The 23765-nt window shown below is 61.1% G+C and overlaps 1 protein-coding gene across 17 annotated transcripts in view; it reads right to left on the bottom strand.

Annotated features, from left to right (window-relative positions):
- Positions 1–4723: 4723 nt before the first annotated feature.
- The window catches only part of KIF1A (kinesin family member 1A), a 66536-nt gene continuing 47494 nt past the window's right edge, over positions 4724–23765 (bottom strand). For 7 of the 17 annotated variants that reach the window (XM_060107261.1, XM_060107269.1, XM_060107262.1 and 4 more), the window contains 12 exons: positions 22068–22173; positions 12707–12821; positions 11615–11748; positions 10532–10593; positions 10065–10210; positions 9310–9504; positions 8742–8819; positions 7754–7878; positions 6732–6884; positions 6151–6343; positions 5141–5259; positions 4724–4766 (listed from right to left, as the gene is read on the bottom strand). In XM_060107261.1, the coding sequence (XP_059963244.1) occupies positions 4724–4766; positions 5141–5259; positions 6151–6343; positions 6732–6884; positions 7754–7878; positions 8742–8819; positions 9310–9504; positions 10065–10210; positions 10532–10593; positions 11615–11748; positions 12707–12821; positions 22068–22173 (1469 nt within the window). Of the gene's footprint in view, positions 4767–5140; positions 5260–6150; positions 6344–6731; positions 6885–7753; positions 7879–8741; positions 8820–9309; positions 9505–10064; positions 10211–10531; positions 10594–11614; positions 11749–12706; positions 12822–14186; positions 14211–19627; positions 19655–22067; positions 22174–23765 lie in introns of all 17 variants that reach the window. The other 10 variants (XM_060107266.1, XM_060107272.1, XM_060107270.1 and 7 more) reach the window with 3 other exon arrangements.

Here is a 23765-nt window from a genome sequence, read left to right as displayed (position 1 = left end):
CTGGGTTCTCTCTTTTGTTGCCTGGATCTCTGTGTCTGTCCCTTTACCAACACCACACTCTCCTGATTACTGTAGCTTTACGGTAAGTCAAAATTGGTTAGTGTGACTCTTTTGACTTTATTCTTCTGTGTCAAAGTTGTTTTAGCTCTTCTAGTTCCTTTACTTTTCACATAACTTTTAGAATCAGGTGGTTGATATCTACAGGAATTTTGATTGAGATCATGTTGAATTTATAGATCAATTTGGGGAGAGATAACCACTTAACAAATATTGAATCTTCTAATTATGAATATGGTGTAACTCCTCATTTCACTTAGGTCTTTGATTTCTCTCATCAATGTTTTGTAGTTTTCAGCATACTGATTTTTCATGTTTTCTTAGACTTATACATACATAGTTCGCATTTTTTCTATTTTAAATGGTACTTTTTTTAACTCAAATTTTCAACTGTTTATCACCAGTATATAGAAATAAAATTAGTTTGTAATTCAATACCTTATAATAATGTATAATGGAAAAGAATCTGAAAAAGAATATATATACGTGTGTGTGTGTGTGTGTACATATATATAACTGAATCACTTTGGTGTACACCTGAAACACTGTAAATCAATTATACTTCAATAAAAAAACAAATAAAATAAAATTAGTGTTTGTATATTGACCTTGTATTCTACAGCTTTGCTTAACTCATGTATTAATTCTAGCAGATTTTTGGTATATTCTTTAAAAAAAAAAAGTTGTTTTTTTTTTTGGCTGTGCGGCATGTGGGATGTCAGTTCTCCAACCAGGGGTCGAACCGTGCCCCCTGCAATGGAAGCACAGAGTCTTAACCACTGGACCGCCAGGGAGTCTTTTTAAATTTTCTACCTATTATGCCATTCTTCCATTCTGATCTGTGTGCCTTTTCTTTCTTCATTTGGCCTTACTGCACTGGTTAGGATCTCTATTACCATGTTGAACAGGGGTGATGATAGAGGGCATCCATGTCTCGTTCCCAATCTTAAGGGTTAAGTATTAATATTTTTGCTATTAAGTATGGTGTTAGCTATAGATTTATTGTAGACACACTTTATCAGGTTAACTAAGTTATCTTCTATTTAAAGTTTTGATTAGCAATGGATTTTGGATTTTCGTCAAATGCTTTTTCTGCATCTATAGAGAGGATAACATGATTTTTCTTTTATTAGTTTAATATAGTGAATTACATTGATTAGTTCTTGAGCCAAACTTACATTCCCAGGATAAACCCAACTTGGTCATGAGGTATTAACCTTTTTACGTACTACTAGATTCAATTTAGTAAAATGTTATTGAGGATATTTCTCTGTTGATGAAGGATATTGGTCTGTAGTTTTATTTTCATGGAATGTCTTTGTCTGGTTTTGGTATGAGGTAACGCTGACCACATAAAATGACTTGGGGGTGACGGGGCATGAGGCTGGCAGTAGAGGGGTGGCATACCCAAGGGCACCTGGAGCTGTTCAGACAGGTGCAGCCAGGTACTGAGGGAAGCAGGTGGACGCGACCACGACAAACACCGCCTTGTACCTCCCACCCCTCGAGGCTCTCTCCCCTCCCCACCTCGCCGCTGGGAGATGCATGCTGTCTCCAGACAGGGCTGGACACCTGGCCCTGTGGCTATTTAAGGCCCCAGCAAACAGACCTAACGCACAAATAAAGCCAAGCGGAGACCCGTGGGTCTGGTGTTGCATAAAGAGCCATGTTTATTTCTTAATTGGACAGACCCTTAAGTGCACACACACGGTACAGGAGCCTAGAGCCTAACACTTGGGTTTCGGACATCAGGGAACTAGAGTCATTACATCAGGATGGCAGTTACAGTGCAGGGGCTGGGGTGTGCCACACAACCACATATGTACAAGCCACAGGGGAACTCAGGGGACAGCTGGCCGCAGGACGCATGGACCTGGGAAGAAGCCACAGCCTGTTGTCTCTCCCGGGGAAACACGTGGCCCAGCCCCAGGGATACAGGAGGGTGCCTGCGGGGTCCCCGCGCTGAGGAGAGCTGACGGAGGACCAGTGTGGCCACCCTGCCCGTGCCTACAGCATCGGCGACATTTGGGGACCCTCCTCGAGTGCCTTGCAACATCCGCCCCAGAGGTGTCGAGGGGGGACGAGGATTGCCGGGAGACGACGTCGTTGCAGCCGCCCTGGTGTGTGTGTGTGTGCGTGTGTGTGCACGTGTGCGCACTGTTGGTGAGCAAGACAATGATTACTCAGAACAGAGAGAGGCCTTGAAACTTACGAGCGTGTCAATAGCTGGCCCTGGGCACCAGCCGGATCGCTTTGGAGCCAGGGCCGCTCAGCCAGGAGCCCAGCATCTCCCTCCCTAGGGCCACAGCGGAAGGGGCCCACCCCTCCCTGGGGGACAGAGAGCCCTCTCCAGGCGAGCATGACCTCAAGCACAATGCGGCTGCAGCCTGAGCGGCAGCAAGCACTGAAACAAAAACCGTCCAAGAGAGATGGCTTTCTGGATCTCTCTCTCCTTCCCCACTCGCAGGACACAGCAGCCACAGCCAGACCTGACTTTCCTGTCTGCACCCCACAACCTGAGGACCCTCACGGGCCTCCAGACCAGCCTACCATGTCACAGATGTGGCAACTGAGTCCCAAACCACTTGTCTCTGGCTTACATGGCACCTGGCACGAGAGAGCAGCTTTCCTGACTCACAGATGGAATTCTTGGACCCAGGCCCTCACGTGGGAGCCGGCCTGAAAGGAGGAAGTAGTGACGGGTAGGGGCCACCAGGTGGGCCACACCTGGTTCCAAGTCACTGCCAAGACGGCGCAAGGCCCAGACGAAGCAGCCCTGGAGGCCTCCATGGCCGTGGAGGCCCCTGGATTTGGGGCAATTCCCAGAAACCCTCGCGGGGGCCCCCTGCCCCCCTCAGCGGGTGCTCTGCAGGTTGGCTGGCCCCAGACACCTGTGCCCGGGGTGAGAGGGCCTTGGACTCTCCGGAGGCCACGGCCTCAGGCTGGCTGACCTGAGTGGCCGTGGTCTGGCCCTGCACCTCCAATCTCCCCGTAGGAAGGAGGGGCTCTCGGAACTGACCCATCTTAGAACAACTCACCCCACCTGTCTCTCCTCCCTGCCCTCAAAGCCATCATGATGGCCAGCATCAGTGCTTGCTCCAGAGTGTGCTGTCCCCTCTGCTCTCTGCGTCTTGGCCTCTGCCTCCAGGGAAGCCCTGTGGGGGGAGCACAGGCCTGCTGGTTTCCGGATAGTGTTTGGCTTTAGTCCGGAATGTGAACCCTCCGTCACCCCCTCTTGGGGGACGTGGTAGGGACGGGTCTTGTGCTGCGGTTGCTATTTTCCCTCGAGCTAAAAAGAGGGTGAATGTGCCTCTGAGTGTAGGAACAGGTCACTGAAGACCCCAGGCCCGTGGTTTCTCTGAAGGGTTTATGGCCTGGGCATGACACATGGCCAGACTCTCAGCCCGGGGCTGGCTCCTGCCCGGTCCCGGGCAACCCTCAGGCATGGGGTCTGCAAAAGGGACGAAATGGATATTGTCACGAGAGGGCAGAACAAGACAAGGGTGACACCCTCGGATACAGGAGGACGCTCCCTTGATGACGGATGACCCCAGCACGGGCTGCCCTCACCTGACCCCATGGAGTTTTCTCACGGGGACTCACAGAAACTCCTCTCCTGGGGCAAAGAGGGGAAGTCATGATTTCTTCCCTGGAGCGACCTGGAGCTCACCCCGGGTCTCACAGTGGCTGGAAATGCTGCACCAGAAGCCCCTCGCTGCCTGAACCACCTCTCAACACAGCTCCCCGCGCCCCGCCGGCCTGGACACATGACACACCCGGTGGGACCCTGACCACTCCCCCATCTGGTTCCCACCAGGACGGCCGCCAGCCAGGTGCCTGCGGCCTCACCTCCCACGTACTGCCAGGGACGGGCTGCCGGCGTCACCTCAGGTGGCTGCTGTCCAGGTGAGACATGGGTCCTCCCTCCTGCGAGGAAGAGTGTACCCACCTTCTGCGCTGCTCGGACTTCAGGCATCAGACCCCCCCAGACACACACACACACACGCACACACATGCCCTGGTACCAGGGCCTGCCCCACATGCCTCTGGGCAGAGGCCTCAGCTCAGGCCGGGCAGGTGCCCCCGTGGTGCCAACCAGGAGGTGCCCGGCCTGTACAGACGCCACCTCACTGTGGTCTTCCCAGGCGGCTGCCCCGCCTTGTGTGTCCCTAAGAAGCTTGGGAGGTGCGTTTGGGAGCAAGCGGGTGGGTCGACCTGAGCCCTGCGGGTCTACGTGAGGGCATTAGAGATGCACACTTATAAATAAAACACAGTCTTACAGTTAACTTCTGAGTGGACTGTTTCAGTGTCACTAACTGATGTATATTAATTATAGTCCGTTTATGCTTAAAAAAATATTAGAACAGCAGCGATGCCCCCGTGGCTCCTGTCCTCTGGCCTTCCTGGCGTCTCCCAGCTCTTCCCACCCAGGGCGCGTTCTGAATGAAGAAAGGACAACAAACGCGGCCTCTGCTGGGAGCACGACAGGTCGTGTGGCAGGTCCCTGGCCAGAGGTGGGCTTTTCGGGCCCAGCGCGGGCATCCCCAGGAGGAGGGGGCGCGTTGGCTGTCTGCTGGGAGCAGGGCTGGGTGGCGGATGACACAACAGATGGTGACAAGGGTGGGAGAGCGGGGCCGGGCCTGCTGGCTGTCCAGGAGGGCTCGGCTCAGACCCTCATCTGGGCAGACCTCCTCCTGGAGAGCTTGGACCTGCCGGGGACGGGAGAGAAGTGGCGGTCAGGGCGCCAGGCTGCTGGCATTAGCGTCTCTGGTTCCCCAGTCGCCCGAGAGCCGTAACCTCTGTCTCCTGTCCCTGTGACTCGGGGGGAGCGGCCCTCCTCCCTGTCCTGCCCCCCCACCCCAGCTTCCTTTCTGAGTCACTGACTAGGGGCGGGGCTCCGTCCACCAGGGGCCTGGCTGTCCCCAAGCCTGGTGCAGCATGTCCCCGACATGGAGGCCCGCCCTGGTTGAGTGTCGGTGCTGAAAGTCTTGGGGATTTACACACTCGGTGAGGAGCAACAGCCCGAAAACGAGAATTCACGTCCTCACGACCGTCCCCCCTGCCCTCTGCAGGCAGGACGTACCGTATGGTCCCTGCCAGGAGGGGGTTGAACGCGTACAGCCAGTCGTGCATGTCCTTGTCGCTGTTGGCCTGCAGCAGGATGCCCCGGTGCTCCGTGCACACGGCGAACGTGTTGGGGGTCTGTGGAGGAGGGCTGCCGTGAGGGGCGCCAGGCCTCCCGCAGTCAGCTAGGGGCGGTCGCCACTCCACCGGGGCCCAGGTTTGGGGGGAAAGGCCCCTCCCCCCCGGGGGAGCGTCAAGGATGAGGAAGCAGAAAAGAAGACCCCTAGGAAGGGGCAGCGCTGCTGCATGCACAGCCCATCCTGACCCTGCAGGCAGTGGCTCCCATCCGGAAGCCTCTGTAGTCAGGACACCGGTATCTTCTTGTCATCCCCGTGGCCACGCCCGAGGCTACCATGTCACTGCTCTGTGTCCCCGTGGGATGAGTCAACCCTTCGCAGGCCAAGGTCCCTCCCCCGGGGACCCTGGCTCAGCTGCTGGCCCAGATGTATCCTCTGGGGCCCGTTAATCCTGGCATCTTCTCTCAGGCCCAAGCCCTCGACGTGGCGGGTGTGGGTGGCAGGCTGAGCTCACATCTCCCCCTCCCCCACCACAGGGAATCAGTGCCCAGTGGGCCCCGTGGCCACCAGCCAGGAGGCAGGGCTACTCACGTCCAGGGCCACTGCTTGCTCAGGGAGGAGCAGGGGCAAAGCCAGGCACAGGGGGCTGGACTCCTGAGCCCACGGCCCCGCTGGCCCTACAGGGCTTCCTGACACCCACTGTGGGCGTCCCCAGGAGGAGGGGACTGTGTCGGTAGCCGTCAAATGGGAGAGGATTAGCGCCTGCCCCACCCGTCACCGCTGCTGTCACCAGGACTGCGAGCCCCACGGTGGGCAGAGCGAGCCCCAGACACGGGAGGCAGAGGGACAGTGAGGCTGAGCCCAACGTCCCTGCCCGTGACAGATGGGCCCGGCTCCCACCCTCCCCCAGCCCGGCCCGCCTGATACCGGCCAGCCTGTGGCCCTGTCGCACCTTGAGCATCGCCTGCTGGTCCTCGCTGTACTCAACTTGGGCTGTGGACAGGTTGAGCACAAACCTCTCCACAGCATCCTTGTCGCTGTTGTACATGTAGGCGTAGGGCCGCCGCACCACCACAAAGCGCTTGGCCCAGCCGGCCGTGTGCGGCTCCAAGAAGTGCAGGTACCCCTTCTTGGAGACGATCGGGCTGGGGATGGGGACACACCAAAACCATCTTTCTGCAGCTGCCCACCAGGTGCCCAGCCCCCACCCGGCACTGGCCCTGGCTCTGGCTCTGGTCCACCCTCCTGCCCTTTATGTCTGCTCATTCTCCACCCGTCCTAGGTCAGGGGGCCCTGCCCAACCCCGCGGCACAAAGCTGTCCCCTGTCCTAGGTTAGGGGGCTCTGCCCGACACCCCCGGCACAGAGCTGTCCCCTGTCCTAGGTCGGGGGCACAGAGCTGTCCCCTGTCCTACGTTGGGTGCCCTGTCCGACCCCTGGCACAGAGCCGTCTCCGTTCCAGGCCGGGGGCGGCCCACCTGTCCTTGCAGGAGCAGAACGGGCTGGCCGGTGCTTTAGAAGGGCCCTCACGCACCTGACCCGGATCTCCTGGATGTCAGGGACCAGCAGGCGCCGGGGCTCCTTGTCGGCCTCCGTTGCCCGGGCAGGGGAAGGGGGCTTCTTGGAATCCGCCTCCGGCAGGGGCTCAGGCTCTGGGCTGGCCGGCCGGGAGCAGGGCTGTGGGGTCCTGGGAAAGCAGAGTGAAGCCGCTGCACTCCTGCCAGGAGGTGCCTCTCCGGCCCGGCTTCCCCAACAGCCAGCGTTACCCCCTCAGAGCCGCTGGGGGCGCCTGCCTGGGCCTGCCCCACCCCGTCGGCTCAGACCTCCGGCCGGCCCGCCGCTGTGCCGCACTGTGTGGCAGGCAGGGTCCACCCCGGCGTGGTGCCTTCTCCCGTGGCATGTTCTGGCTCCCCACCTCCACCCCCTGTGAAAGTGGCTTCCGCATCTCTTGTCTCCAAAGTTAACTGAAGCTGACCCGACTTGCTCAGGGACCGTGTGCGTGCAGGGAGCTGCTAGTCCACTGCAGCCACCAGGCCCAAGCAGCGGACCCGGTGACCAAGGAGGCCTGACTCAGGATGGCGCCCAGAGGGCTTGATGCCTTTTTCTTTCAAGAAAAAAATTTGGAAAGCCTGAGGTGTTCTAAGACCTGACGGGTCAGACACGAGCGCTGTCAGCAACGTGTGCCCTGCTCCCAACACCGCTCGGCTGGTGTCAGGGGGCTCAGGTGTCCTCTAGGTTCCGCTTTGTCACCACTTTCCCACTGAGTGTTTTGTGAGCGCTGTCACTGAACAGGGCTTTTTGTTTAGTGTTGTGACCCGTTCCTGGTTTTGTTCACGACTGTATCCTAAATGTACGCTTTAGCAGAAAATGACCTTGGACAGGGCCGCGTCAGCCGGGCAGGGCAGACCCCCTCCCCCGGCCCTGCCCTAGTGTGTAGCTGTCCCCAGACACCCAGCCCCTCGAGCCCTGCCTTCTTGCTCTGTGCCCGGTCACAGCCGTTGTCGTCAGGCAGCTTGTGGAGGTGGAAGCTTTGCCGGGAGCCTGGAGCTCACTCACCTCAGGTCAGCAGCTCCGTACCGGCCCTCGACCAGGGACGGGCAGGTGGAGGAGGGGGTGAGCGTGGCCGCCCCCAGAGGGGACATGGACGGGTCCCGCAGCAGGGTGACAGACATCTCAGAGAGCTGCGGAGGAGAGACGGCTCTTCGGGGACAGCCTCAGGGCCCTCTGTGGGTAGGGACAACCCTGCCACAGCACCGTTGCCTACTTTTTACCTTCTGTTTAGGGCAACCCCATTCCAGCTGCGGGCTGGGCTCTCTTCCCAGCCTCCCCACCCTCTCGCAGCCCCCACCGTCCCCCGGCCCACCCCGCCCAGGGCTTCAGGCTCTGCCTTTTGCCCAAGGAGGTCCTCGAGGCTGTAGAGCCACAAAGACAGAGCGAAGACCACTGGGTGGGGGTCGGGGAAGGAGTAGCCTCTGAGCCCCGACTTCAGGCCGTGCAGCCTGGCAGCCACGGCAAGAGGAGATTTGGGCAGAGGGAGAGGTCAGTACGGAGCACAAAGGCCGGGCAGGGCTGTCTACCAGGCTGAGGGGGGAATGGTGATGGGCCAGAGCACCAGAAGGGAAGCCTGGAGCCTGACGCGGGGCAGGGCCAGCCTCCAGCGGCTCCGTGGAGGGCAGCACAAGAGCCGCCCCAGCCTTGGGCATGGGTATAAGGCTGCAAGACCAGGGTGGACCCCCAGGTGAGGGAAGGAAGCCGAGGAGACGGGGCTTGGCCAGCCCAGGACAGAGGCAGCTGGGTGAGGGCCAGGCTGGATAGGGCCAGGGACCGGGGAGAGAGGGAGCCAGAGAGGACACCGAGTGGACACCCCTGGACCCGGCAGGCCCCTCGCTCCCTGCCCTCCACAGACCCCAGCCTCAGGCCCCGGGAAGCCAGCCCCTTAGCTCTGAGGCATCTCTTTAGGTTGGGAGAGGAATGTTCCTAAGAAAACCCTTATCTCCTTCTCTCGGCCACAGCAGCCCCCCGTGGGCGGCCCCTCCACGCCCACCTTGCTCTCGCTGGCGCTGACGCAGACGTGGCTGTGGGTGTACTCTCTGTTGAAGGAGTGGGTGAGGAGCCGTAAGCACTGCCGGGAGAGCAAATGCCTGGTCAGGGGCCTCCCGGGACCCGGCTCTGCCACGGACACAGGCCCAGGACACGGGAGACTGGCCGAGGGGCCAGGCACCCCAGGTCAAGTTGGGAAGCACCCTCACCTCCCAGGTGATGCGGCCGTCTGAGGAAGCCCCCCGGGGCAGGTCTGGGGCCTGGGCGGGGGTGGGGGTGGGGCCAGCATCCCCTGAAGTGCGGGAGGCCTTCCCCGTGGCCCACCCAGCAGCAGAAAGGGCCAGCTCTGGTGTAGGTGGCGAGCTCCCCATCAGCATAGGTATGCAAGAGAGAGCAGGTCATTCCCTGGGGGAGTAGGCTACAAGAGGTCCCCAGATTCCAATGTGGGTAGGGTGGGGGGGGCGGGGTCAAGGTGACCCTACGGACTCATTCTCTCAGGTCCTGGTGGCCGTGACAAGTCACCAGCACCAGGAAAGGGCCAGGAGCATGGCCGCTGCCCGCCTGCTGCCCACCTTGACCGCCAGCTCCCGCTGCCTCTCGTTGGGAGCCTCCAGGGACGACGGCCGGCCCGCAGCCGCGAGTGGGGAGGTGGACGAGCTGTGGGTCTCGGAGTCCTCGCTGGAGATGGGGGACAGGGCCTCGGGACCAGGCCGCTGGGCCGTCTCCAGCTTCTCCCGCAGCAGCAGGTAGTGCCTGGTCTTCTCCACCTGTACAGAGGAGCATGAGTGCGGCTCTGCCTCTGCTCCCGCCAGGGCGGGGAGGGCGGGCGGCTGCTCTGAGCCCCAGGCCTGCTCAGGCCCGGGAGAGCCGGCCGCCCTGCAGGGCTGTGGCGTGTGACGTGGCGCCAACAGACCTGCCCGTGTGCCCGCCGTGAGCCGACGGGACGGACACTGTGTTCCTGCAGCCGCTTTCCGGGGGGGCCGTGCGCGCTGCAGCCGCGGCCTTGGGAAGGGCCCAGAGGGTGGACGTGGCCCCTGATGCCTGCTTCCCACCCGCGCCCCGGGCCAGCAGTCAGCGCCGCTGCTGGACACTGGCCGTCCTGGCCTGAGCGACAGAAGGGCCTCGCCCCGCCCACTAGCTTCCCCCCCGCCCCCCGGTTTCTTTCTTGTCTCATCTATGTGCCCGACGGTCTGCGCTTGGGTCAAGGATGAAGCTCCCGTCCTAAGCCGGTGGCTGCCAGGCGGCCCTAAGCGCTGTGACGGGCGGCTCGAGTGCCACGTGCTCCATCCTGGGTGGGGTGGGAACCTGGTGGGCTCGGCCCTCTCACCTCCTGCAGGAGGCTCAGCTTCTCCAGCTCCCACTGGTGGTCCAGGATGAGGCTGTCACTCCGCGGCCTCCAGCCCGCCAGGTTCTCCTCACCCCGGACGTAGGCCACGGACGTGTCCAGCACCCGCCGGCGCCGCCGCTGCATCCCTGGAGCGAACGCCCGTCAGACGCATCCCTAGCTGCAGGCTTATCCACCGAGGCAGGCGGGACCCCCACCCCAGGCCCCCAGAGCCAGGTGTCCCGTGGGGTCTCGGCTGCCCCTCCTCTCCCTTCCTCTCTCCCCTCACTGTCCTCCAGCCCCGCAGCAACTCCGGGGGGCACAAGGTGAGCACTCGAGTCTCCAGGTGAGGGGCCCCCCAAATGGCAGCGTGGCTGAAGTCACCCAGGTGATCCCAGGGGACGGGGCTTCCTGACCTCCAACGGTGCCCCACCCCACCCCCGATCAGAGAGCCCAGGGCAGACGCTTACCTGGGCTGCCCGTGTCGGCCATGTGGCACAGGCTGAGCTCGTACACGCCCGTCACGCGATTGCTGCCAGGAGTGGTGGGGGGTGGGAGGAGGAACGTCGCCACCTGGCCCCGCGTTGGCCAGGCACCGACTCTCGCCACCATCAAACGCACACTGGGCATGAGTCCTGCAGCCGCCCACGCCAAGCGGCCTTGCACAGGGTGGCTGAGGTGCTCGGTTCCCCGTGATGCAGTCCCTGTACATGGTCCCCAACCCAGACTCCCGCTGGGCCCCCCTTTCTCTTGGGACCACTGATTCTGCCAAGGGCACCCCACTAACCCACTCATGGAGAGGGGCTCACGCTCACGGGGTGACCTCCTGGACGACAGGACCGTGGCCAGCCCAGGACCCCCACCCTCCCTTCCTCCCGGCTGTGCCAGAATAGCGGGGACACAGGGGCCCATGAGACAGTGCGTGGGGAGCCTCACTGAAGGCGGCCAGTGGTGACCTGGCACCCTTGGTTGTCCCTGTGGCTGGCGCAGGGGCCCCTCTTACTGCCTTGACATTCTCGGCCATTCCTGCCCTACCCCCAAGAATGCAGGCGGTGGTCAGAGCGCAAGAAGGGACGCTGGTCCTGGTGTCCGACTCCCTCCCCCACGTGCCTGCAGCCTCCGAGAGGCATTGGCTCAGCACAAGTCCTCAGGAAGTGCTGTCGAGAGTCCCCCTTCCCGCCCCGCCCCGTGTGTACCCAGTTTCTCCCACGGAGTGGGGGGAGCAGTCCCAATAGCACAGATCCGTGGGGAGGAAGGTCACCGGCACCTCCCAGGGAGGCCCCAGAGTGGACACCTCAGGCCTTCTCACTGTGCCCTGCGGGGAGAGCCTGGCTCTCTCACACCCCGCAACATGACATCGGTCTCCCCACAAGCGCCCGGCGACGTCCACTGATGGTCCGAGTGAGATGGACCCCAGAGCCGGAGGCCCGACGGGACCGGGGCGGGTCCCCCGTCTTATGGGCCAGCCGGCCCGGAGTGCACCACGTGACATACTGCTTCACGCAGAGCCCAGCCCGGTACCGGCTGCGCCCAGGGTGCCACCGCAGGCTCACCTCTCGGAGGCCCGCAGGCTCCCACTGCCGAACAGGTTACGGATGGAGCGCGAGGCCGGCAGCTTGGCATCGCGGGAGTAGAAGACCATGCAGAAGTCCTTGGTGATGACGGCCGGCTGCGTGCAGTTCTCCATCTGCAGAGGGCAGGGAGGGGCTCGGAGCCAAGGACACCCCAGGGGGCTCGGCTCCCGCCGCACCTGGCCATCTCCCCCTCGGGGCACGAGAGCCTCTGCACCGACCCACAGCCAGGCGGGAGAGAGAGCCGGGCACCCACTGCCGGGGGCCGCTGTCCATGCAGGGGCCCCAAGTGTCCCGGACACGGGCCTCAGCTGCCTCACCATTAAATCGGGGTGACACACTCCCCAAAACGTATGTGAGGATCTGACCGGACCCTATCTGTGCACCCACAGTTTAACTCTCAAACGCCACAGGAAATTACTGCACAGCGAGCGAGGTGCTGTCTTCAACAGCCAGTTCTTTGGTTTTCCCGGAGCTCCAGGATAACTGCTGACAAAGCTATAGGGTCTTGTCTGGGCAAAGCCCTGCAAGTGTTTTCTCAGCCTGAGCAAACCTCATCCCATGGGGCAGTCACACAGGTAGGTCCCCGTATTACAGCTGGAGTAGTTAGGCTCTAGGGGGGGTGGATGCCTTCATCTCTACCATCCCGCTGGCTGCCAACCCCAAACCCCCGCCCTCATTCCTCACTACTGTGCACAGCAAGAAATGCCCACGGCCCCCAGCCTCCTCCTGTGCTTCGAAGGGAGGTCACGGCCTGAGACCCTGGGGATGGGGAAGGGGAGGCTTCTGCTTTTGTGCTGCCTGGAAGATAGATGCAGTGTCTGGTGGTGCTGCAGCCATCTTGCAACCCCAAGGACAAACCCATACACTAAAGGTAGCAGCGTTAGTTAATTGCGAGCATAGCTATTAAAAGTACATAGATTTAATTCAAGGACTTAAGAAGCCTTCTGAGAAGAGAATAGGCTTGACTGGGTTTGTCCAGGGCTAACAAGCACCCTCACTGCCCCTTGGCGAGCAGCTCAGCCTTGGGGGACGGGTGATTTTGGCGGAGTGCCCTGGGGGCAGGTTTCTTACCTCAACGTAAGCAGAGAGGGTCATGTAGATCTTCTCTCGGTAAGGGGTAACCCGGTTCAGCAGGAGGGAGTTGTGCATGGAGCTGTCCCACGCAGCCTCAAACTGGTAGAAGGTCCTGGGCGGAAGCAGAGACAAGGCAGAAGGTCGGATGTGGCTTGCTCTTGGTGGGGGTGGGGACATGCAGACGGACAGACACAGACAGACAGACGTGTGGGCCACCCACAGGGAGAGCCGCTGGGGCCACAGGTCAGAGGCCCAGGTGTTGGTGTCCAGGGAGGATGGAGCCCTCCTTACTCAGGACCGTGCCAGGTGGGGGGCTCAGGTGACCCCCAGGGTGAGTGCAGAGCCCTCTCAGCTCCACCCTGGGGGAGGGGGAGAGGGGTCCCCTGGAGCTGAGGCAGGAGTGAGAGGATGGAGAGGGGAGGAGAGGAAAGGGGAGGGGGCTGTGACAAAGGGGAGGGAGGGTGAGAGGAGGGGGGAAGGGGGCAGAGGTGACGGTGGTGGTGGGGAGACCGTGGGAAGGGGTGCCCGGCTCCACCTAGTCTCGGCCTGAGTAAGGAGGCACCCTGGCCTCTCCCTGGACTCGAAGGGAGCCCGCCTGGCTTTGCCAACACTCCCCATGGCCATCTCCTCCACCAACCGACTCGCCCTTGGGGGAGGATGCTGGGGGTGAAAACCGGGGTGGCCCCTCTCCCAGACGGCATGGCCTCCGCCCACCTCAGCCAGGCCCCGTGGAAAGGCAGGGCCCCACATAGCACAGACCAGGCAGTGGTGGTTTCTTCCTGTCCCCAGTCTCTAACCCGGAAAATAATGACCAGAGTGTGAGCCAGTGGCCAGGAAACCCCTCTGAGGGCAGCTCAGGACAGTCCCAGGGCCCAGACAATTTGGTGGCCTCCACTCCAGGGCAGGGTTTCCTGTTATACGACAGTTTCCGTTTTCGACCATCTGATGGCAGAGCTCCTAAATAAACTCTTGCCTCAGGCCGGGTGCATGTTTTGAGGACCCTCGTATCTGGGCTGGGGCTTTGCCTCAAGGCACAATGTGGCCGCTCTGTGGGCCCTGGCAGCCCCCAGCCTCACCCGGTTTCCATCCAAGCATCCTCACAAAGACACAGTTGAGAAACGCATCCACACAAGCAGCCGGCCACAGCACACGCCCTGCCATGGCCCGGCCCCTTTGGAGGAGCCGGGCCCACCCGGCCATGCAGAGGGAAGAGGAGAGAAGCCGCGTAGGGGCAGGGACAGTGCCACGGCCACGCCCTCTCTCCATGGCCCAGCCCAGGGGCACAGGAGAAGCAGCGGGACAGAGCAGGGCCACTGCCGGACACGTCACTGAGGAGAAAGATCCAGAGGCAGGACGTGAGGACAGCGGGGTAACCAGAGAATGGGCAGAGAGAGCGGGGAGACACCGAGGGAGAAAGGAAATTGAACGTCCGAAGAGGACAGACCGAGCGAGCGCGGAGGAGAAAAGTGAGCTGTACCTAGTGTCATTTCCGAACGAAACGCTAAAGGCGGTGGCAGGCAGGACACACACGTACACACACAGAAGAAATTCACGTGTCAGAACGAGCACCGTCCCCGGCCAGGTACCAGCTAACTGACAGAGGAGGCGGGGCCGTGCCACACCAGCCGCGGGGCTGCCGACTGCCGTCTCGTGGGGCCCAGGCGGGGCCCACAGGGGTGGGGGGCTCCCTGTGGGTGGGGCCCACTCTAAGCCCCAGCCCGGGCACTGCAGACACCCCTTTCCCTGTGTCCGCAGGGAGAACTTTGGTTCCATCTCCAGCAGGACCAGCTGGGCGCACCTGGAGCCGCCACCCAGACCCAGAGGGATGCCCCCTGTCCCAGGGGTCCCCAAATGCCCCAGCTCTGAGGCGTCAGGCCTGCGGACAGAGCCGGAGGCCCGCTGCAGCGCAGCTCAGAACAAATGCCCCCCGCCCCGACCCCAACAGCCCAGCTCCAAATGCCACTTCACAGCACGTGACCTCAGGCTGACAGCAGACATCTCTGTGCCCTGCTTCCTGGACCAATGACGGGCAGTCACTGCCCCGCCTCACTGAGACGTCCTGTGGGTTAAGTAAGCTGGTGCTGCAGAGCTGAGGACTGGGCCTGGGAGGCATTATTGTTATTACGAGTCCTCACCCCAGGAGGCCCAACCGCACCCTGGGCAAGGCCCAGCCTGAGGCCCTGGCCCTGGTAGGCTGGCCAGCCCCAAACCCTCCTGCTGGCCCAGGGCCTGGCTCAGCACTGCCACCCCTGCCCACCTGCCTAAAATGTCACTAAAAGACGCTGCCGGCTTCCTTCCCGTGGCAAGTGCGGGGCGTGAGGACCCAGCCCAGCCCAGCAGGGCGGGAGACTGGCAGCCCACCGATATGGGACCCAAGCAGCCACCCTGGGCAGGGTGTCACATGGCAGGAAACTAAGACCCAGCGGGCTGAGAGGGAGCCACGGTGCATCCAGGAGGTGACTGGCCTGCGAGGAGACCACACCAGGACCCCGACTCATGAGCAGGCCCAGCAGACCCCTCTGGGCGTCAGGTCACCCGGAAGGGCGCCCCCTCCCCTGCAGTGCTGCTCACTCTACCTGAGCAAAGTTCAGTCAACCCCCCAGGTACACTTTTAAGGGGAATGTGTGGTCCAGACTTGGGGTCCCTGGACCCGCAGCATCTGCACCACCAGGAACTGGTCAGAAATGCAGATTCCGGGGCCCCTGCACCCACGGAAGCAGAAACACTGGGGTGGGGCCACTTTTAAGGGCAGAGCATCAGAGCTTCACCATCGGCTCAGCACCCCCGTCATACTGTGGACCCTCTGCATCCAGCCCATTCTGGGGAAAGTGGCCAGTCCCTCCCTCCAGCGAGGCCGTGCCAGGCTCCACCATGGATCCTGGTCCTTTGCCCTTCCATCTGCGTGCCGTGCCCTGGGACCCCGTTTTTAAAAAAGGGGCTGCAGGGAGGCTAGCCTGCACCCACAGCAGAGCCCCGGGGGGTTCCTGCAGGGCCCTCAGCCGGACGGAAAATGCCCATCAGCACAGTCCCTCTGCAGCAGAGTGGGGACCCAGCATCGAGGAGTCCCTCCCTCAGACACCTCCGGTCCACTTCCAGGGGCCTCTGGCTGACATCCTGACTCCAAGCGAGCCTTCCAAGCCTGGCAGGGAGGAGTTCCTGGACGAGGAGGCCTGTCTGGTGGCTCTCCTCCAGCCAAAGGGGTCAGGCAGCAGGCCCCGGAAACAGAACCACCCCAAATTAGCTCTGGGACATGAGTGTGATGCTCAAACAAGCGAGGACCCACATGGGGAAAACTTGAAAACAGTTAAAAAGTTTTGTTGACAATGTCACATGTTGTAAACATCTTTTCTGTCCTGCCACAAATAGGCTGCAGCTGTTTCGTTTTCCCTGGGGTTGGTGGAACGGGAACCCGTATTGGCCCTGCCTGTGAGCGCGTGTGGGTCCGCGGGAGGCCCTGGGCTGCCCAGAGGCCCAGGTGGCTGGTCCTCACCTCAGCTGGGCTGCCTGGGTGGGAGGTGATGGAATCTCAGGGCTCTCAACACGGGCACCTGGTCATTCTGTATGAGGCTCTACCACACCTGCTGCCGACGGCCCATCAGAGCTCGTTTAGACAACTTCTGACGTGCGTCACAGCCGTCATGCGCCAACAGGCCGGCATGGCGGGCATCCTAAGGCGAATGGGTCTGTCGAGAATCTGAAAATTAAACCCCACGCTCGAGGTTTCAACCAGAAACTCGTTATGCTCTGGGAACTACGTTTCTCGAAAAAGTGTCACTTTCAGGAGTGGCCCAGGTTCTTGGGGGAGGTGATCTGATGGGCAGGCTTCCAGAACTGAGCCCCCGGACTGCACCCAGGGCAGCCCTCCTCGCTGGTGGGGACCGTGATCCCAAGACGTGCTCACGTGGCTAAGAGCAGGGGAACGGCCTCGAACCTCAGGAATTCTGCTCAGTGTCTGGATGCCACGTGTGCTCAGCCAAGTGGCATCACCCACCACGCAGAGCGAGCTCTTAGACCAGAGGGACAGAGGGGATGGAGGATCGAGGGAATGAGGGGACAAGCGAACTCCCTGGCCAGGCTCTGAGCTTCCTGGGGACAGACTGTTCCTGTCTTAGTCTTTAACCCCCCTTTCTAACACCCCGAAGAACGTGGCTCACATGTGATAGATGAATGAATGAGTGAGTGAGGTCATGGCCCCATAAATGGCACAGCATGGCAGGACAGAAGGGGAAACTCAACAAGATCCCACATCTGGGCCCTTCCCGGGGAGGCTGGAGTGGCCTTTGGGGCACCTGGGCCACCTGTTTGGAGAAATCAGATCCCGTGCCTGGTGGGATGGGTGAGGGTCACCGTGGACTGCCAGTGCTCCCCAGCCTTCACCTCAACACCTTTGTGTTTTAAAGGGTCTTGAGGACCCTTTCTGCTCCGGGCAGGTGGAAACCCGAGCCCTGGGCAGGAGCGTGAGCTGGGGTAAGATGCGCGGACAGGGTGGAAGGTCTGATCCAACTCTTCATGGATCACAGGCTGTGTCACAACCCCTGTTGCGTGTCTCGGGGGCTCTGCAAGGTGGGCGTGAGTCCTTGGTATTTAAGTGGGGCTCCTCTGGCAAAATTGGAGTGGTTAGAAAAAAAAAAAAAAAACAGGCTTTTGCTCAGGAGGTATGTGTTTTAAATTAATTACGAGTATTTTAAATTAAATACTAACAAGGTAGTAGTGAAAATAACCACACAACTTACATTAATAAAGTTCCACAGGCAAGACCCCTGCTAAGAGCTTTTCACGTTCATCTCATTTAACGTCACAACCTTAGGCAGGCCCTAATAAAATCCCCATCCTGAGGCGGAAGGAAATCAAGGTTCCAGAAGATTCTGCCACTTGTCCACATTCACAGCCAGGCTGCCCCAGCCCAGTCGGTACAGCCCCCAGTACCTACCCCACTCCAGATGTTGGGGACGGGACCCTCTGCTTGTCCCCAGTACCACCCACCACAGTGGTTTCCTGCCCCGTGAAGGAGGCACTAGCCCGAGTCTTGGGGCTCTGACCCCTCACCCCTCTGAGCGCCCTAAGCCTCCTCTTGCGGACCAAGTCCACTGGGGGCCGATGAACCCACCTCTGAAACTGGGGGCTAGGGCCCCCTGCTCAGGTGCAGGGGTGAGGTCCTCCCGAGGTCTAGGGGCTGCGAAGGAGGCCCTGCTGGGAAAGAGGGCTCCCCCTTCCTTTCCTGGTGCCATGTCTCCTCCTGGCCTGAGGGTATGTTTCCATTTTACCCAGAACCTTCCTGGAGGCATGAGGTATTTGTAGGGGGGTGTCCAGGACCTGCCTGAGCACCCCTCTATCATGCTGGGCTGGTTGTGGAAACGCAAACTTGAACAGAATGCCCACACACCCCCATGCGATCGTACTGATGGGCCTGGAAGTTTCCACTCATCAGGGAAACAGCCCCTACATCGGGTCCCCTCCAGGGATGAACCCGAGCCGATGGGACCCCGCCCCAGAGTCTTCTGAGAACCGGGAGACTTCCACCTCCAGGACCAGCTGGCAAGCTGCCACCTCCAGCAAGCCCTCCGGACTGCCCGAGAGGCAGGTCCCTGCTCTGGGCCCTGCAGGGCTGTGACCCTCCTCTGGTACAGCCTCCACTGCTGTTTTCCTTGACCAGGTCTCGGTCACACCCAGCTGCGTGTCCCCAGGGAGGGCAAGGATCTGTTTCTGGAGTGGGTGCATACGTCCTCGGGCACACACCGACAGGAACCACAGTCTGCTCGCTGCCCCTGGGGGCCTCAGCTACAACTGCCCGGGGCACATTCACAGTGACCATCTGTCCTGACACACCACACCCATGACCTGACAAAGACACGGCCTCAGAAGGTCCTGTTGTGCCCCCAACCTGGTCCTTGGGCTCCCCCCTCATAAAGGGGCAGGCACCACCCCGTTCCCCTCCCTGCAGTTTAAAGCCTCAAACATCTGCACTGGAAGCCTTCCTGCCGCTCCTTATCCTTCAAAACAGTGACCCCCCCAGGGCCACCAAGTTCTGGCCACAATCCACAGGGACCCATGAGCTGCCCGCCCCGGCTTGGCCCCCAGAAGCCTCTCCCTCACATCCCGCCCAGCCTGGCAAGATGGTTACGGCCTTGACCCTCTGCTCAGAACAGACTAGAGTCACACGGACAAAGTGTGAATTAGGAACCGTGAGGCTGTCCACCCCCAGGGTCTCAAGGACCCTGCACCCGGTCACCACGCGCCAGGGCCTCACTCGAGTCGGGAGGGATCTGCTGTCCCCGGCCCGGGAGCCCGTGCCTCGGGGGGTTGGACCTGGGGCAACCTGATCACATCCAGAGCCTGGGCCCACCCACCTACTTCCAAAAAGGGTGTGTGGTGGCCACAGCAGGAGCACGGCTGGAGCCACCCACCTGGCCAGGCAAGGGGCTTGCACCCAGGCCTGGGAAGCGCAGAGCGAGATCTCAGCCGGGCTGCTCCTGTCTGCCCCTCAGCCTGTGCCCGCTACGGCCCCTCCCTCCCTCCCTCCCTCTTTTCTCTTTCACTTTGCGGGGAGTGGGACTGGCCAGCCAGCCTGCATGCGGGTGCCTGCTCCCGCTGGGGTGCAGGGGACGGGCAAGGCTCAGGAGTGGGGCGGTGGGGGGAGGGGGGAGCAGGACGTCAGCCAGTGTCTACCGAGGGCAGGAAACTACCAAAGCAGCCAAAATCAAGAGTAAGGGCAGAAGGGACTCAGCCAAGGGAGGGTAATGGGGAAGGAAGCAATAGGAAGAGAAAAATACAAAAGGAAATAAAATGAAAGGAGAAGATGGGAGAGACAGGAGGTAGAGGTGAGCAAGTGTGGAAGGAATCCAAAAAGCGGAAATGAACTCTCAGGGCTGCGGGAGTGGGAGGTGAGGCTGAAAGGAAACCAAGGGGCACAAATGGTACCTAGGCATGTCCGAATCAAGAAACTGCCTGCAAAACACAAACAATCACAGGTTAGTGAGGGGTGGGGGCTGGGCAGTGGGGCAGAGGGGCGGCCGCAGCGAGGGCGGGGGCAGCGCGGAGAGAAGCCGTCGGCGGCGACAGGCCCACTCTGAGCCGGGGAGGCTGCAAAGCGCGGGGCCTTTGAGCAGGGAGGAGGCTGAGGCCGCGGCAAAGCGGGTGGGCAGCTGGGGCTCCGAGGCCCAAGCCAGACCTGGGTCTCTGAGCCTCAGCGTCTCTGGGGGCAGAAGGGCCTGCCGGGTCACCCACAGAGCAGCTGGGCCCATCGCGGCTCTGAGGACGTCAGCCACGGTCCAGGGAAGAGGAGGGTCCTCGGGAGGAGCCAGCTAAGCCTCAGAATGTCTCCTACCTGGGGCCACCCCCTAAGGAGCATCCCTGAGATTTGCCAGGCCAGGCTGGGGTCGGGGCAGTCCTGGGGCCATACAGCATGGGCAGGAGCCAAGCAGGGGCCAAAGCAGCTACGGGCAAGGACTACAGCCCCAGTCCAAGGACGTCCTTGAGCCTTGAGGGCCCTTACCGGCCCAGAGCTGGCCGGCCTCACTTCCCACAGCCCCCAGGGGATAGGACAGAGCCCGTCAGCGATGGGTCCTCTGGCCTCCAGGAACAGGGCGAACCTCGTTAGCTAGAGCCCCACTGACCCGAGGTCCAGCCAAGAGCAGCTGCCCCCTCCGCTGCCTGGGGACTGAGCCCAGAACGAGGTCCCCCTGTGCCCTGCAGCAGCCGTGCTGGCCGGAGGACGGGAACCCAGAAACGCAGTCTCCCTCCTCAGAGCAGGGAGACTGTGCAGGCCGGGCGGCCCAGAGGCACCCCCGCCCCTTTCTCTCCCCCTCCCCCACCCTTTCTTGTCCCAAGAATCTAGGAGTTGCCGGGGCAAAGGAAGGGTCAGAGGTCAGGGGAATGCTGAGGTCATTCTCCAGGTCCAAAGCGGCACTCAGCATGGCAGACAGAGCCCTCCTGGGCCCCACCTCCCCCGGGGTCCCCACCCCTGACTCCCCGGGCACAGCGGCCCATGTCCCTGCAGGCAGCCCGTGCGGGTGGGCGCCAGGCCCTCTCTGCCATGTCCCCAGGGTGTGTTCTCATGGCGATAGGCCCCGCTGTGCCTCACTGCCCCCTGCCCTGAGGTAAGCCCAGCCTGCCTGTCATGGTGTCCCCCGGCCCCTTGAGAACAACCCCCAGCATTCTTCACCCAACCACTACCCCCTCTGGACATGAGTGCAGGGTGAGTTTCTTCTGGAAGGTTCTGGGGCAGGGCTGGAACCAGAGCCACACCTGCCCCTGTCGGGGTCTCTGCCCCCACCCCCCAAGCTGCCCGCACCAAGGGATGGTTCCCTACAGCCCACTCTCCAGGGAGTCTATAAAGAAACCGAGCTCCATCTGGAGCCAGGACACTTTATCCTTATGGATCCAGTTCTCCCTGCACGTGTGGGATGCCCGCACTCCGCTCTGAGCACACCCAGCCCTCAAGACATCTTTCCTGCAAACACAGCCGCAGCAGCCTGTGCAGACGCCCATGGCTCGAGCTCAGGGTCAGCTCTCGGCTTCTTCATCCTGGGCCAGGTCGAGCCCTCAAGGCTCAGGAGCACCCTCCCCGTGTCCCCAAAGCCCCAGAAAGCAGCATCTCAGACAGAGCCAAGCCCTCCGACATTCCTCCCAGGAGGGCGGCTCTCAGCAGTCATGAGCTGCCTGCCCCGGCTTGGCCCCCAGAGGCCTCCCCCTCACATCCCCGCCCAGCCTGGCAAACCCCGACAGGCCTGCTTTGTCAGGGGCTGCCAGGGGCCACATCCACCCACCCTGATGCGGTCAAGCTCAGACTGCCCAGGTTGCAGAGATCTTGGCCATCACCTGGGAGCTTGGAAAGGCACAGCCCAGTGACAAGAAGCATGGGCTAAGCTGTGCCGCTGGGCAGACCTCCACCCCGGGACACCAGGCTGCCAACCCAGCTCGACCCTGAACTCCTCCAGTACCCTTGGCCCCAGCACCCCTGCCAGAGGGTACAGACTTGCCCGCAGCGGTGTGGTTGGGAAATCCAACCTGTTTGTCCGCCCCATGCCGCCCACTGCCCCATCCCGCCCTCCCACCCACGAAACTCCCGAGGACAGGACCCAGCTCATCTGCCGGCAACTCCCACGCAACCCCTCTTTCGGGTGACCGAGTGAGCCAGAGACAGGATGGTGTGCAGACAATCCTGCCGGGGGAAGTCGCGGCCACAGGCACCCCTCCCTGCACCCCTTCCTGGAGGGCTCAGAAAGGAGGGCTTGGAAAGCTTTGGGCCCTTTGCGGCCAGTGGGCCAAGTGGGCGAGCTGAGAATGCACCCTGGGTCCTGACTCGGATCCTCCTCCAGGGAGTTGGGAGCAGCCCTACCGCCGCCCCCAGGGGACTCACCGGTCGTCCTGGGCCGGGTAGATGTATCCAGACGAGAGGATGTTGAGGGACAAGATGTTGGGGTCAATTAAGGACTCGTCGGTTTCCGGGGTGTTTCGGATGCGACCTACAGGAAAGGGGACGGGCTGTGTGTCACTTCCCAGGAGGGCAGGCGGGGGGCTGGGTCCCTGCTCTCTGCCTCTGCCTGGGCCGGAGCTTCCACCTGTGAGGCCACGTCATGTGGCTCCCCACGTGGCCACAAGAGCACCTGACAAAAGGCAACACGGCGGGGGGGACAGGGAGGCCCACACAGGGTCTGCAACTGCATGTGGTGCCACCTGTCAGTGGGCGTCCTGCCATCTTCCTCCTGCAGCCTAAGTTCTGAGTTTCTTAGTTTCTCAGCCGTCGATAACTCTCACAGTATCTCCTCCACCCCAACTGATAAATGCCAATCCCTCAGCCTAGAACTCACAGGCTCTCCTATCTGCTAGAAAAGGAAATCTTAGCAAGACAAGAAGGAGAAAATGTTCCCTTTCCTCTTTACACTTAAAAAAAGGAAAAAAGAAAGAAAAGAAACACTGTCTGTGTCAACAATCTCTCCCTGTAAGAAGCATCCCCGACAGAGCCCTCTAAGGGCCCGCACTTGGGTGGGGGGCGGGAGTGACCTGTAAACAGCACCACAACCGCTATGAGTCAGAACTCCCTCCCGGTGGTTTCAGTGATAATTTCGTGCTCTTGTCCTTAAGTTCACTGCTCTGCTTCCTCCAAGAATAAACAAATACTGACTTTTCTTTGTTAAGCCAGAAAGGAATCCCTGGCCTCTCCCCTCCTCCCCGCCCCCCATGCACGGAAATGAAATAAGACCCAACACCAGGCCAGAATTCTGAGCCCACACGCTGGGGTTCCACTTCCTGGAAGCCTCTTGCAACATTTGAGCTCTGGGAGGAGGCAGGTGTGGGCCTCCAGCCGCGTGTCCCCGCAGGGTGTGTCCCCCATGGCTGGAGGCTAAGGTGGCGGAGGGCCACACGGCCCCTGCTGGGGCAGCTCAGCTGCAGGAAGAGACCTGGCCCGTGTGCCAGCCTCACCCCTCCTCATCCCCGGGCGTGGGCTTCAGCGGAGGCTCTTCAAGGGACTCTGTGGGCTCAGAGTCCGCCCAGGAACTCCACCTACAAAACTGATACCCTCGGAGCCCCGGTCAGGCCGAGACGTCCACTCACAGGTCTGTGAGGTTGATGCAGCCCAGAGCGGCAAGCCCAAACCCCTTAACCCAAGAGTGGGGGCCTTGGTGTTCCCGCCAGCATCTCCCCGAACCCGCTTCAATAGCACCCTTATCCCCTCACCACACACATGGGAGAACACCCGTTTGCACTTTCAAATGGGATGTGGCCGGGAGAGCAGAGAGAAAGGTGGGATCCCGGGACCAGGGCCTGGCTCCCCAGGGCCAGTGAGGGTGCAGCCTCTGTGCAGACACAGGGGTGCTGGTCGCTATCCTAGGGATGAGGGTGAAGGTGTGGGGCATCAGGGAGAGGCTCCACCAGGACCAGAGCCGGGTCAGTAGACGGTGTAGACCCTTCCCTCTGGGCAGAACAGGCTCGGGGTGAAGGTGGCATCATCTCCCACCCACGTGCAGTACATCTGCGAGCGAGCTGGGTGTCTGCTTCATCTTTCTCTTTAAATTGATGCAGAGTTTTTAGATTTACCCTAAACAACGTCTGAAAT

Source organism: Mesoplodon densirostris, chromosome 8 (assembly GCF_025265405.1).
Source record: "Mesoplodon densirostris isolate mMesDen1 chromosome 8, mMesDen1 primary haplotype, whole genome shotgun sequence".
NCBI classification, from domain to species: domain Eukaryota; kingdom Metazoa; phylum Chordata; class Mammalia; order Artiodactyla; family Ziphiidae; genus Mesoplodon; species Mesoplodon densirostris.
Note: the sequence above shows the minus strand (reverse complement) of the source record. Positions and strands in the feature narration are given on the sequence as shown.